We start from the raw sequence: 12,735 nt of genomic DNA, 5'->3' as shown, positions 1-12,735 counted from the left end.
ACAAATTTGCTAAACCTTTTCAATGACTTCCTATTACCCTGGGGATAAATGCCAGATTTCTTAAGGAGCTTACAAGGTGTTCCAAGCTCTATTCTTGACTAAGTCTCCATCAGCACTCCTTCACTCTCTCCACTTCCCAACTCTACTTTCTTAGCAGTTTCCTGAACCTTGGGGCTTTCACATGCCTCTGCTCTGTCAAGAATATTATTACCTTTCCCACCTCCAGCCATCTATTCCCTATGGACAGCTCCTATTCATCCTTCACAACCTTTTTCTAACCACCCCTTCCCTTTTGCTCCATTAACCCAGTCCGCTCTTAATGTGTCTCTCTAGCACTGGCAGAGCCATGTACAGACAACCATTTTCCAGAATATTGTGGTTATCTATTTCTCTCTCCTTCCACACTAGCAGGTAGGGACTTGTATCTTGTTTATGATTGTACTCCTACAGCCCAGCCAAGTACTAGGCATATAAAAAACTTAAATATATGTTGAATAACATTTATTATTATTTATTTTTAAAACTTAGTATGTTCCAGGCATTCTTCTCAGTGCTTTACATGAATTCTTTCTTAATTCTCACAGTAATGCTTCAAGGTAGAACATAGGACTTCTCTGGTGGCTCAGACAGTAAAGTGTCTGTCTACAATGTGGGAGACCCAGGTTCAATCCCTGGTTTGGGAAGATCCCCTGAAGAAGGAAATGGCAATCCACTCCAGTACTATTGCCTGGAAAATCCCATGGACAGAGGAGCCTGATAGGCTACAGTCCACAGGGTCGCAAAGAGTCGGACACGAGGTAGAACATACAAGTAGATTAAGTAAAATAGCCAAAGTTATACCAGTAGGCAAAATGCAGCTTAAACAGTTCAGAGCTTATACTGTGAACCTCTATATTGTAATAATTTTAGTTTTCTTTTCTCTAAAATAAGGGAGAGAAACCAATTAAATCCTTAGGATGTCTTTTAAAATTTTATGACATTTACTTATCCAAGATTAAATAAATTCTTTTACATTTATTTTGTTTCTAAGCTCTGCTTACTGCTATGACCATAGGCAAATGCCCATTTCTAACCTATAGGATATATATTTATTTTGTATGGCCCACAATTAAGGTTTCTTTTAAGTCTATTAACTGTGAATTGTAGGCAAAACAAACAATGAAATAAACAGAACAACCATTGATATATATGATCGCCACATTCTTCCCACATCCCCTTTTTTCTTATTTTTTTTTCTGTGTATATCTGGAACCACAGTAGAACTTGGTAGCATCACCAGGATGAACATATATTCAAAACATGTTCTAGGGCAGGCATGTTTATTGTCTAGCCTAATAATATTTGAGCTTTTAGACCTTTCATTCTCTTTTTTACAACTACGTTCAATGTTTATTCATAAATGACCTACCTGTAGATTATCACACATCTCTTGGCTGTATGTTAACCTTTGAATTTCAGTAGGAGAGACGAGGTATAATGCCTGTCCTTCATTGGTAAAACAAAATGTCCGTGCTATCCGCATGTCTGTCAGTGGCAGATAATTAACATCTAACATTGGGCGAAGACTAGGTAGGCTGAATGGAAAAAACCAAATCCACATTTCAATATCAAGTTGTTAGAAGCTTTTAATTTCTATATATAAAATATAATGATCTTTACATAAAACAGTAATTTTTATACTACTATTTTATGGTTGTTTCTTTTTATCTTCTTGAAGTCTCAATGGTAGTAAACTAGAACTTCATGTAAAATCATTTTCACAAAAAATTATGGTACAGTTCTATTTTAATCCACACAGATACTTAGCAGATGTCCTTGAAGGCTGGATTAAATGCACTGGCCAGCAATTTCAAAATGCTTTGTGCAGCATTTCACAGGTTCCTACTGTTGTAATCTTTTATTATGGCAGAAACACTATAACTAGAAAGCGGCTGCCTGCATACTTGCTCCATTGTCTCTTTTTAAGGCAAAATTCCTGGGTCTGAGGTTATACACTGATGTGTGTCTAGTTCACTATGCCTGGGAATGGAGTGGCTTTCCTCCCCATTCCTTTACTTCCTCTATACACAGAAAATGAAAATCACCTATGACTTATGGCACCTGTACTGAAGGTGTGATTAATGACTGGGACTGTTACAGAATTAGTTATACACAATAGATCAGAATTTGCACATCCAAATGAATACTACATCTCAGGTGTCTTACCGATTGGGTATTTTGTTGTTGTTCAGTCACTCAGTTGTTTCTGAATCTTTGGAACCTGTTGGACTGCAGCACGCCAGGCTCCCCTGACCTTCACTATCTCCTGGAGTTTGCTCAGACTCATCTCTATTGAGTTGGTGATGCCATCCAACCATCTCATCCTGTCACCTCCTCCTCCTCCTGCCCTCAATCTTTCCCAGCATCAGCATCTTTTCCAATGAGTCAGCTCTTTCCATTGGGTGGTCAAAATATTGGAGCTTCAGCTTTAGCATCAGTCCTTCCAATGAATATTCAGCATTGATTTCCTTTAGGATTGCCTGTGTTGATATCTTGCTGTCCAAGGGACTCTCAAGAGTCTTCTCCAGCACCACAGTTCGAAACCGTCAATTCTAAGGCACTCAGCCTTCTTTATGGTCCAACTTTCACATCCATACATGACTACTGGAAAAACCGTAGCTTTGACTATACAGACCTTTGTTAGCAAAGTGATGTCTCTGCTTTTTAATATACTGTCTAGATTTGTCATAGCTTTTCTTCCAATGAGCATCTTTTAATTTCATAGCTGCAGTCACTGTCCACAGTGATTTTGGAGCCCAAGAAAATAAAATCTGCCAGTGTTCCCATTTTTTCCCCATCTATTTTCCATGAAGTGATGGCACTGGGTGCTATGATCTTAGTTTTTTGAATGTTGAGTTTTAAGCTAGTTTTTTTACTTTCCTCTTTCACCTTCATCAAAAGCCTCTTTAGTTCCTCTTCACTCTCTGCCATTATCATCTGCATATCTGAGATTGTTGATCTTTTTCCTCACAGTCTTGATTCCAGCTTGTGCTTCATCCAGCGTGCCATTTCTCATGATGTACTCTGCATGTAAGCAGGGTGACAATACACCGCCTTGACGTACTCCTTTCCCAATTTTGAAGCAATCTGCTAGTTCATGTCTGGTTCTAACTGTTGCTTCTTGACCAGCATACAGGTTTCTCAGGAGGCAGGTAAGGTGGTTTGGTAGTCCTATCTTTTGAAGAATTTTCCACTGTTTGTTGTGATCCACACAGTCAAAGGCTTTAGCATGGTCAGTGAAGCAGAAATAGATCTTTTTCTGGAATTCTCACTATCACTGTCAAGCTAAAATCACTATCAAGCTAAAATTTCAATTGTGACAATATTGTAATGTCTTTGAATTTAAAAGAAAAATTTTGAGTGACTAAATGTGAGCTTAGGGGAGTGTACACACATTTTTTTTTCCCTTCTAAACTAAGGCATGTCTAGGAGTTAAGTCATTATTTTCAAACAAGACTGGAATGGCCCTCATCAGAAATCTCTAAAAAGAATTTGAGAAAAGAAATCAGATAAAGAATAAGAAACATATAAGAGAATAAGAAGACTATAAATGATTGTTTTTATTTTTTCAAAACTGTCTCCTCCACTAACTACCTCTACTATACAATAAAAACACTCTCAAAACCCCAGTTTCACTCTTGAATTACTTTCCTATCTCTCATCTCTCTTTTTACCAAAATTTCCCAAAAGAACTCTGTCTCAGGAATTGGCAAACTTTTTTTAAAGAGTCAGATAGTAAATATTTTAGGGTTTGTAGGCCATGTGGTCTCGGGTACAACTACTCAACTCTTGCCTGTTGTGTACACGCTCTTTCTTATGGGCAATATATAAGCAAGTGGTGTGGTTGTGTTCCCCAAACCTTTATGAACACTGAGATGTGACTTTCATATACTTTCCACATATCATGAAATATTCTTCTCTGCTTTTTTCAACAATTTGAAAATGTAAAAACCATTTTTGGCTTGCAGGCTATACAGTATTATATTGGGTGGACGGTAGTGTGGATATTGCGTGGGGTTATAGTTTTGTCAATTCCTGATCTGTGTCACTGCCTTTATTCTTGCCTCCCTTGAAATTTAGTCTTATCTTCACTGTGCTCCAAAGATTTGTTTTCTCAAATATCACTTATATCTACATCTAGTGTCTTTTCTTGTACTCAAATTCTTTGATCTTTCTGTTTTAACTCTTGATCATCGTTTTGGTAGTCATCTGTCCTTTCTTTTCTTTTTTTTTTTATACTCTTCTATCCTTTTCATGAAGTTATGTTACTGTGATACTTTTTCTAGCTCTCTCATGACTGCTTCTCAATCTCCTTTGCTGGATTTTCTTTCTTTCTGGCACTATATAGATGTATTCATATGCATCCCCCTCCCTCAATTTTTGTCCCCAGATAAGTCTCTTTCTCCTCTTTTTTAATACTGTCTTTGATGATTTCATTCACTGCCAAAACTTTCACTAATGCATTTACATAGATGATTTCCAGAGCTGAATCTTCCACCTCTATTTTTTAAGAGTCTAGACTGTAAATTGCCTGCTAAACTTATTCAAGCTGACATATACGCACCTCATATTCCAAGTATTCATTCTCAGACTTATTTTCTCCAAATTCTCCTGACTTTCTTATCTATTAATGACATCACTATTATCCAAGTTCATGACAAAAAATTTTCACCTTTAAGTTCTCTTCTTACCCTGAGATTTAATGACCTCCATTATCTTTCACAACCAATCAGTTTTACATTCAGAAAAATTCCCTCACATCTGTTTCTACCTAGCCTTCAATATAGCTATGACTTCAGTTCAAAAGTCCACCCCAAACTCTTCCTCCATGTGTATTTCTTAATGTATAGCCTGCAGCAGGTTCAAATAAAGGGATGATTTTTAGTATACTCTTCAGTGTTGATCTCACTTTTTCCTAAACTTGCAACCTCGGGCAAATTTATTAACATGTAAAATAGAGGAAGCAGGATAATACTTCATTTCCTATGTCCTAGAGAAGTTATAAGGATAAAGTTAAATTCTGTATAGAAAATTCTTGTGTGTACTATGAAACATAGTAAAGGTAACAGTTCATTTCTTTTCCCTGTGGTTTATTCATCTTCATATATCCTGTGCCCAGCATAGCATCTGGGAGATAGGTGCTCAATAAATGTTGAATGAATGTGTGAATGACTGGAGAATCACTCTTTCCTTGGATTCCTTGATGGCAGTTAACATATATTTCATTCACAATGCAAAGCATTTTTAGCAAACAAAACCTAAAATAAACTCCAACTCTCCTCAAATTTTTGAGCAATAAAACATTCACAAACATAATGAAACAATGATCTCAAGTTGCTTCTTAATTTATCTTGCACGTTACACATATACTTTTTATAATTTTACCATATTTGCACTGTTATGATTACCAGATAATTTATAAAGACAGCACATACCTCATTATCATGATATGCCCATTGGCACAAAAGCATGCCAAGCAGGCACTGTTACACATGACCACCACATCTGCTTGCAGTATAAAAGATGTTTCTGTGATGTTATGAACATAGAGGCAGGTCTGAGAAGGCAGTGAGAAGACTTTAGCTTGTTTCTCTGAACAGATTATTGTGTACTGATGATCTCCTATTTCTTGGGATGGAGAGGGGCAGTTCATGACCAGTTTCCTTCTCCAGGATTTCTCATTTTCGTCTATGTTGTTTGGATCCCTCCAAACTTCATATGGTGGTTGCATTAACCCACCAGTTCGGTCCATACAGGAGAATGTTAGGACAGCTCCTTTCAATGAGAGGAATGTACCTATAAAAACAATTCCACGTCACTGGCACATGAAATTCTTTCTAAAACAGGTGCTATTCATCTGTGGGTGATAAATTTTTTCTTTTATATTATAATTTATATTTATAGTGTCATAATATTGCCGTATTACACATAAATCAGTAGATTTGTGAATTTATCAGCTGCAATAACTTTGAATCATAATGAGTAAATGCTAAAAGGAGTCCTAAGACATCAACTCATCAAATCCTTTCATTATATTAATAGGAAAACAGATCCAGCAAGATGATGGGTTTTGGGCCAAGACACATAACAAATTAGTGACTGAGCCTGGACTGGAACTCAAGTTTCCTAATTCCTAATCCAGTATCCTTTCAGCAGAAGGCAATGGCACCCCACTCCAGTACTCTTACCTGGAAAATCCCAAGGACGGAGGAGCCTGGAAGGCTGCAGTCCATGGGGTCGTGAAGAGCTGGACATGACTGAGCGACTTCACTTTTACTTTTCACTTTCATGCTTTGGAGAAGGAAATGGCAACCCATTCCAGTGTTCTTGCCTGGAGAATCCCAGGGATGGGGGTGCCTGGTGGGCTGCCGTCTGTGGGGTCGCACAGAGTCGGACACGACTGAAGCAACTTAGCAGCAGCAGCAGTATCCTTTCACTATACTATACTGCTGCTGCTAAGTCACTTTAGTCGTGTCCGACTCTGTGCGACCCCATAGACAGCAGCCCACTAGACTCCCCAGTCCTTGGGATTCTCCAGGCAAGAACACTGGAGTGGGTTGCCATTTCCTTCTCCAATGCATGAAAGTGAAAGTGAAGTGGCTCAGTCGTGTATGACTCCTAGCAACCCCATGGACTGCAGCCTACCAGGCTCCTCCATCCATGGGATTTTCCAGGCAAGAGTACTGGAGTGGGTTGCCATTGCCTTCTTCATTAAAATACTTTTTTTTTTTTTTAAACAAATTTCAGAAAATTTATAATTTTAATTTACTGAATAACTTCAACTGAAAAGATAATCATGCCATCTGATTCCATTTCTTTATAGACTCATTCACTAGAAAATACTATTTTTCTTCTTCTGAAAATGAATACTCAGAATACTTCATGAAATTTAAATATCTAGTTCATGCTAGCAATTTTGATTGTATTTTTTAAAAAACAAACTGAATTTGGTGTTTACTCAGGCTTCTGCATCTTTGATACAGAAAAATGGTTTACTCACCTGGATTCTCCAAGGTTGAACATCCATGCCAGATTATTACCTATGGGTGATTTTTTACCAGTCCCAGAGATTGGATACTGCAAAGACTTAGGTAACTTGGGATAGATTGACCTTTGGACACTTCCAGACTCTTCCCTAAGCAGTGCCTGAGCAGCCTTTTCTTTCCTTTGTCCTTTGACATCATGTAGAGAGTAATGGAGGAGGGCACGGAAACTCACTCCAGTATCGTTGCCTGGAAAATTGCACAGATGAGCTTGGAGGGCTACAGTCCATGGGATTGCAAAGAGTTGGACACGATTGAGTGACTGAGCCCGCATGTAGAGAGAATAAGGAAGCTATCCCAGGCTGCCATACCTCAAGAGTGTACATGTACCAGAGACTTGGAAAGGGTATTATACAAATACATTCCATTTAGAAAATACTTTATTAAGTATTAAAAATTTATAAAATTCAAAGTAACATGTTTAGATGCTTTAACATCTCAGTTGTGTTTTTTAAACCCACTTTTAAAACCAAGAAGCCTGTAAATGTCTGACAGGGATAAGGGAGCAAGGGCTCAGGTGCTTTAATCTGAGGGTCAAGGTATGAAAGACCAGCTCTCAACCTACCAAGGAGGAAAATGTCTGCCAAGGGCTATGATGAATGATTTAATTAATTCATCTAGGAGTGATCCTTCTGTTCCAAAAAAAAAAAAAAAAGCTTCCATATTTCCATTGCTGCATAGCATGGAAAAACTTTCTGAAGTATATATTAACAACACCCTCAATTTAGAGATATCCCAAAGTAGGTTAAAAAAAAACAAAAAACAAGAAATCTACATTTTGGAAGCCATTTTCCTTACTCCTGATGCTTACAAAGCTGTCAGTATCAAAATGACTGTTTCTTAATAAGTTGTCTTGCCCAAATATCTGCTTTGTTTCCTAATTTGTGGTAAGAATGCTCTGATTATATCCTTTTCATTAGTTTTATACAAGGTTTAAGTTTTCCCTGTGCATGTTTGTGTGTGTGCTCAGTTGTGTCTGACTCTTTGCAACCCCATGGACTGTAGTCCACGAGGCTCCTCGTTCATGGGATTTCCCAGGCAAGAATACTGGAGTAGGTTGCCATTTCCTCCTCCAGAGGACCTTCCTGACCCAGGGATTGAACCCAAGTCTCCTGTGACTCCTGCTTTGGTACCACTGAGCCACCTGAGAATCCCACCACTGTATTATTAATCTTATGATTCTGTCTTTAGTCTTTTCTAACTTAAAAAAAAAAAAAAAGCTTAATCAAGTCAGAATTACAAACTATTTTAGAAATGCACATTACAGGAAGCTTAAATTTACGAACTTCTGTAATAAAATGTTAACAGTTCAGTTCAGTCGCTCAGTCGTGTCCGACTCTTTGCGACCCCATGAATTGCAGCACGCGATTCATGGGCCTCCCTGTCCCATCACCAACTCCCGGAGTTTACTCAAACTCACGTCCATAGAGTCGGTGATGCCATCCAGCCATCTCATCCTCTGTCATCCCCTTCTCCTCCTGCCCCCAATCCCTCCCAGCATCAGAGTCTTTTCCAATGAGACAACTCTTCACATGAGGTGGCCAAAGTACTGGAGTTTCAGCTTCAGCATCATTCCTTCCGAAGAACACCCAGAGCTGATCTCCTTCAGAATGGACTGGTTGGATCTCCTTGCAGTCCAAGGGACTCTCAAGAGTCTTCCCCAACACCACAGTTCAAAAGCATCAATTCTTCGGCGCTCAGCCTTCTTCACAGTCCAACTTTCACATCCATACATGACCACAGGAAAAACCATAGCCTTGACTAGACGGACCTTTGTTGGCAAAGTAATGTCTCTGCTTTTGAATATGCTGTCTAGGTTGGTCATAACTTTCCTGCCAAGGAGTAAGCGTCTTTTAATTTCATGGCTGTAATCACCATCTGCAGTGATTTTGGAGCCCAGAAAAATAAAAGTCTGACACTATTTCCACTGTTTCCCCGTCTATTTGCCATGAAGTGATGGGACCAGATGCCATGATCTTTGTTTCGTAATGTTTAGCTTTAAGCCAACTTTTTCACTCTCCTCTCACTTTCATGAATAAGCTTTTTAGTACATCTTCACTTTCTGCCATAATGGTGGTATCATCTGCATATCTGAGGTTATTGATATTTCTCCCGGCAACAGTTCAGTCTATAGTAAATAATTCACAGATAACTAATGAGGATTTTCCACTTAAAAGAGGTCTTACTGGCTAGAAGTGTGCCTTACTCTAGCTTTCCAAATTATCAGTCTTTCCCACTAAAATCTTTATCATTCAATCAACAAGTATTTATTTTGACCTGGGAAACTGGAAGGATGGAATTGTCATTCATAGATATGGAAAGACTATGGAAGACAGCAAAGGAATACTAGGAACTCAGTTTGGGACATAAGTTTGAAATACTTATTAGATCCAAAAGTGAAAAGTGAAAATGTAAGTTGCTCAGTCCAACTCTTTGCAAGTCCATGGACTGTAGCCTGCCAGGCTTCTTTCCATGGCATTCTCCAGGCAAGAATACTGGAGTGGGTTGCCATTCCCTTCTCCAGGGGATCTTCTTGATCCAGGGATCAAACGTGGGTCTCCTGCATTGCAGGCAGATTCTTTACCATCTGAGCCACCAGGGAAGCCCTATTAGATCCAAGTGGCTGTCAAATAATTGGACACCTGTATCAGGAATTTGTGGATGGACCCAGACTATAAATATAAATATATGACCCACGAGATTACAAGTGGCATTTATAGTAGTAAGGCTGGCTGATTTCATGTAGGGCTTGGATATAAATAGAAAACAGGAAGGATTCAAGGACTCTGTCTTTGAGCGTGCTGATTTTAAGTCCAGTGAAATGTAGAGGAACTAGTAAAGGGGACTGAGAAGGAATAGCTATAGAGGTAGGGAGAAAACTGGGTAAATAACGTATCCTGGAATCTAAGCGAAAAGTGAAATGTTACAAGGTAGGGATAATGGTAAGCTGTGCAGTAAGCTGCTGCTATTTCAGGTGAGATGTGACTTGAGAATTGAATTTAGCAATGAGGTCAGTGATGACCTCTGTAAAGGCTTTTGTTGATTGGTGTGAGAGAAAGTTTGATCAGAATGCACTCAAGAGAATGGGAGAATAAAACTGAAAATAATGAATATAACAATAGTATTCCTTGAATATTTCAAGGAATCTTGCACTAAAGACAAAAACAGTGAAATGGGGCATTTGTAGGAGCAAAGATTCAAGGACGATTTTTCTCTTTTAGTGGGAGAAATAACAGCATGTTTGTATGCTGATCTAATAGATAAATATATAAAGGAAACAGGAAAATTGCTGGATTGACTTTCTTGTGTAGGTGAAAGGGAATAGAATCTAGTGTATAAGTGGAGATGTTCACCAAGTCAGGAGTTTACACAGCTTAGTCACAATAATAGGAAAGAAGGTAGCAATCTTGGTGATGGTGGCAGCTGCTGCAGTTCTCATCTGATTGTTTTCTCAATGAAAGAAGACATGGTCATTGCTGAGATTGAAAACAGTGGAGAAGGTATTAAAGCTCTGAGGAGAGTGGAGAAAGTATGTAATTGTTAAGGGTGGAGAGAAGACTAGAGTATTAGAGTATGACTCCCCAGCAGCACAGGAACCCACCAGAGGTTGTTGATGATTTATTTCAAAATGAGACTGTTTAGTCTGATTATTTTTCTCCAGCCGTATTCAGCTACACAGGTATAGAAATAAAGTGTATGTTTGTGTGTGTGCACTCAGTCACTCAGACATGTCGTACTCTCTGTGACTCCATGGACTGCAGCCTGCCAGGCTCCTCTGTCCATAGTATTTTCCAAGCAAGAATACTGAAGTGGGTTGCCATTTCCTTCTCCAGGGGATCATCCCGACTGAGGGATCAAACCTATGTCTCCTGTATCTCCTTCACTGGCAGGCTGATTCTTTACCATTGAGCCACCTGGCAAACAGAATTAAATTTAGGAACCAGGATTGTGATTAACCATATTATATATGCATGATGTTATGATTTATGATGAGTATGTATTTGGTCTTTGTCCCTTTTTCTGGTATAGTGCTCCTAAAATCCTTGGAATTGCCTGACAAGAACAATACAGGTGTCTTTAATTATGTTAATAAGGTGATTTTGGAGTCTCACCTAAGGTTGGGTACTGGTTGCCAGGGGAACCAACCAGGTGATTAGAAGGTTAACACTTTCAGCCCTACCCCCACCTCTGGGGCACAGAGACAAGCTGGAGTTTGAATTCAATCACCATTGGTTTAATTAATCACATCTGTGTAAGGAAACCATATTAAAAACCTAAAGGTGGGGTGGTGGTGGTTTGAAGAGCTTCCGGGTTAAGGAGCAGGTAGCAGTGTGGGGAGAGTGACACTCCTGGAGAAGGCATGGAAGAGGTAGCTTCATGTACCTCCCTACATTCCTTGCCCTATGCATCTCCCATTAGATGTTCAGCTATATCCTGTTATAAGAAACTGCTAAACAGTAAGTAAAAGTTTTTCTGAGGTTCTGTGAGTGGCTCTAGAAAACTGATTGAACTGGAGAAGGGGGCTGTGGAAGCCTCAGGTCTTCTTGGTCAGAAGAATAGGTGACAACCTTGACTTGTCTTGGTATTGGCATCTGAAGGCGGGGGTTACAGAGCCATTACCCTGTGGGGCCATCTCCATGTGGACAGTGTCCAAATTCAGTCAAACTGTGGAATACTCAGCTGGTATCTCAGACTTGTTTGTGAAGGCCTCCACTTATCTGGTGTCAGAAGTGTTGTGAGTGTGGTAGTTGTGTGAAAGTAAAGGAGGAGGAGACACAAAGGAAAAACCCAGGAGGAGGAAGGGCTGTTGTTTTTTCATCCCAGCATGCAAAACTGCATTTGTATTAGTATCACTTGTGGCTTGTTAAACAATTTTCAGACACCAACCCAGACCAGCTGAATTAGAAACTCTGGGAATGGAGCCAGAGTGTTACAATCTGTGCTGTAACCCTTCAAGTGGTTCTGACACAGATTAAAGTGATGGCTTCTAGAATTAATCTCTAGGTGCTCTGTCACTCTAAAATGCAGTGATTTAGTGATTTAGTGCTTTAGTGCACATTGCCATATTGTTGATGAGAATTTGTTGTCCAGACAACCAAGATAAGTTTATGTGAAAAAAGTCCTTTAAAAAAGAGAAGTGGGCTTTTCTTTGTTGAGAGTTTTTTTTATTATTATTACTGATCAAATATCCTTATTAGTTACAGGTCTATTCAGAGTTTCTATTTCTTCATGATTCAGTCTTGATATTTGTATGTCGTTAGGAGTTTATCCATTTCTTCTAGGTTATCCTACTGTATTATAAAGAACTATATATCTAGATCATTCGATTTTCACAAAGAGAGATGTTCTTTTAATCTCTCCATAAAAGAAATTCCGGAAAAAGTTTGAATTCATGACAACAGCATGTGACAAAATGGTATGTGAGATTTCATTTGTTTTTGGAGAGCATTTTATTTTGCTTTTTTAATATCTAAAAATCTTAATAGTTCCATGTGTCTAGCTGTTAAAGACTCAGATTTCATACTTTATACTCAGCAGTTTCAAGTGACAGTACATTTACTTTGGGAAAAATAGAATTGCTATAAACACATACAGTATAACTAGTAACAGGAACTGTAAACAACAAACAGCTGCTGCAAGTGGAGAGTATGTT

At 38.8% G+C, this 12,735-nt stretch overlaps 2 protein-coding genes across 10 annotated transcripts in view; one reads left to right on the top strand and one right to left on the bottom strand.

The window, feature by feature from the left end:
• Positions 1-12,735, bottom strand: part of STXBP5L (syntaxin binding protein 5L) — a 330,969-nt gene that overhangs the window by 10,715 nt on the left and 307,519 nt on the right. For all 8 annotated transcript variants that reach the window (XM_061401581.1, XM_061401487.1, XM_061401832.1 and 5 more), the window contains 2 exons: positions 5,475-5,835; positions 1,409-1,574 (listed from right to left, as the gene is read on the bottom strand). In XM_061401581.1, coding sequence (XP_061257565.1) covers positions 1,409-1,574; positions 5,475-5,835 — 527 coding nt within the window. The remainder of the gene's footprint in view (positions 1-1,408; positions 1,575-5,474; positions 5,836-12,735) is intronic.
• POLQ (DNA polymerase theta) overlaps positions 1-12,735 on the top strand; it is a 251,403-nt gene that overhangs the window by 124,763 nt on the left and 113,905 nt on the right. The gene's annotated exons all lie outside the window — the stretch shown is intronic.

This window comes from Bos javanicus, chromosome 1, assembly GCF_032452875.1.
Source record: "Bos javanicus breed banteng chromosome 1, ARS-OSU_banteng_1.0, whole genome shotgun sequence".
Lineage (NCBI taxonomy): Eukaryota > Metazoa > Chordata > Mammalia > Artiodactyla > Bovidae > Bos > Bos javanicus.
This window is presented reverse-complemented; position numbering and strand designations above follow the sequence as displayed.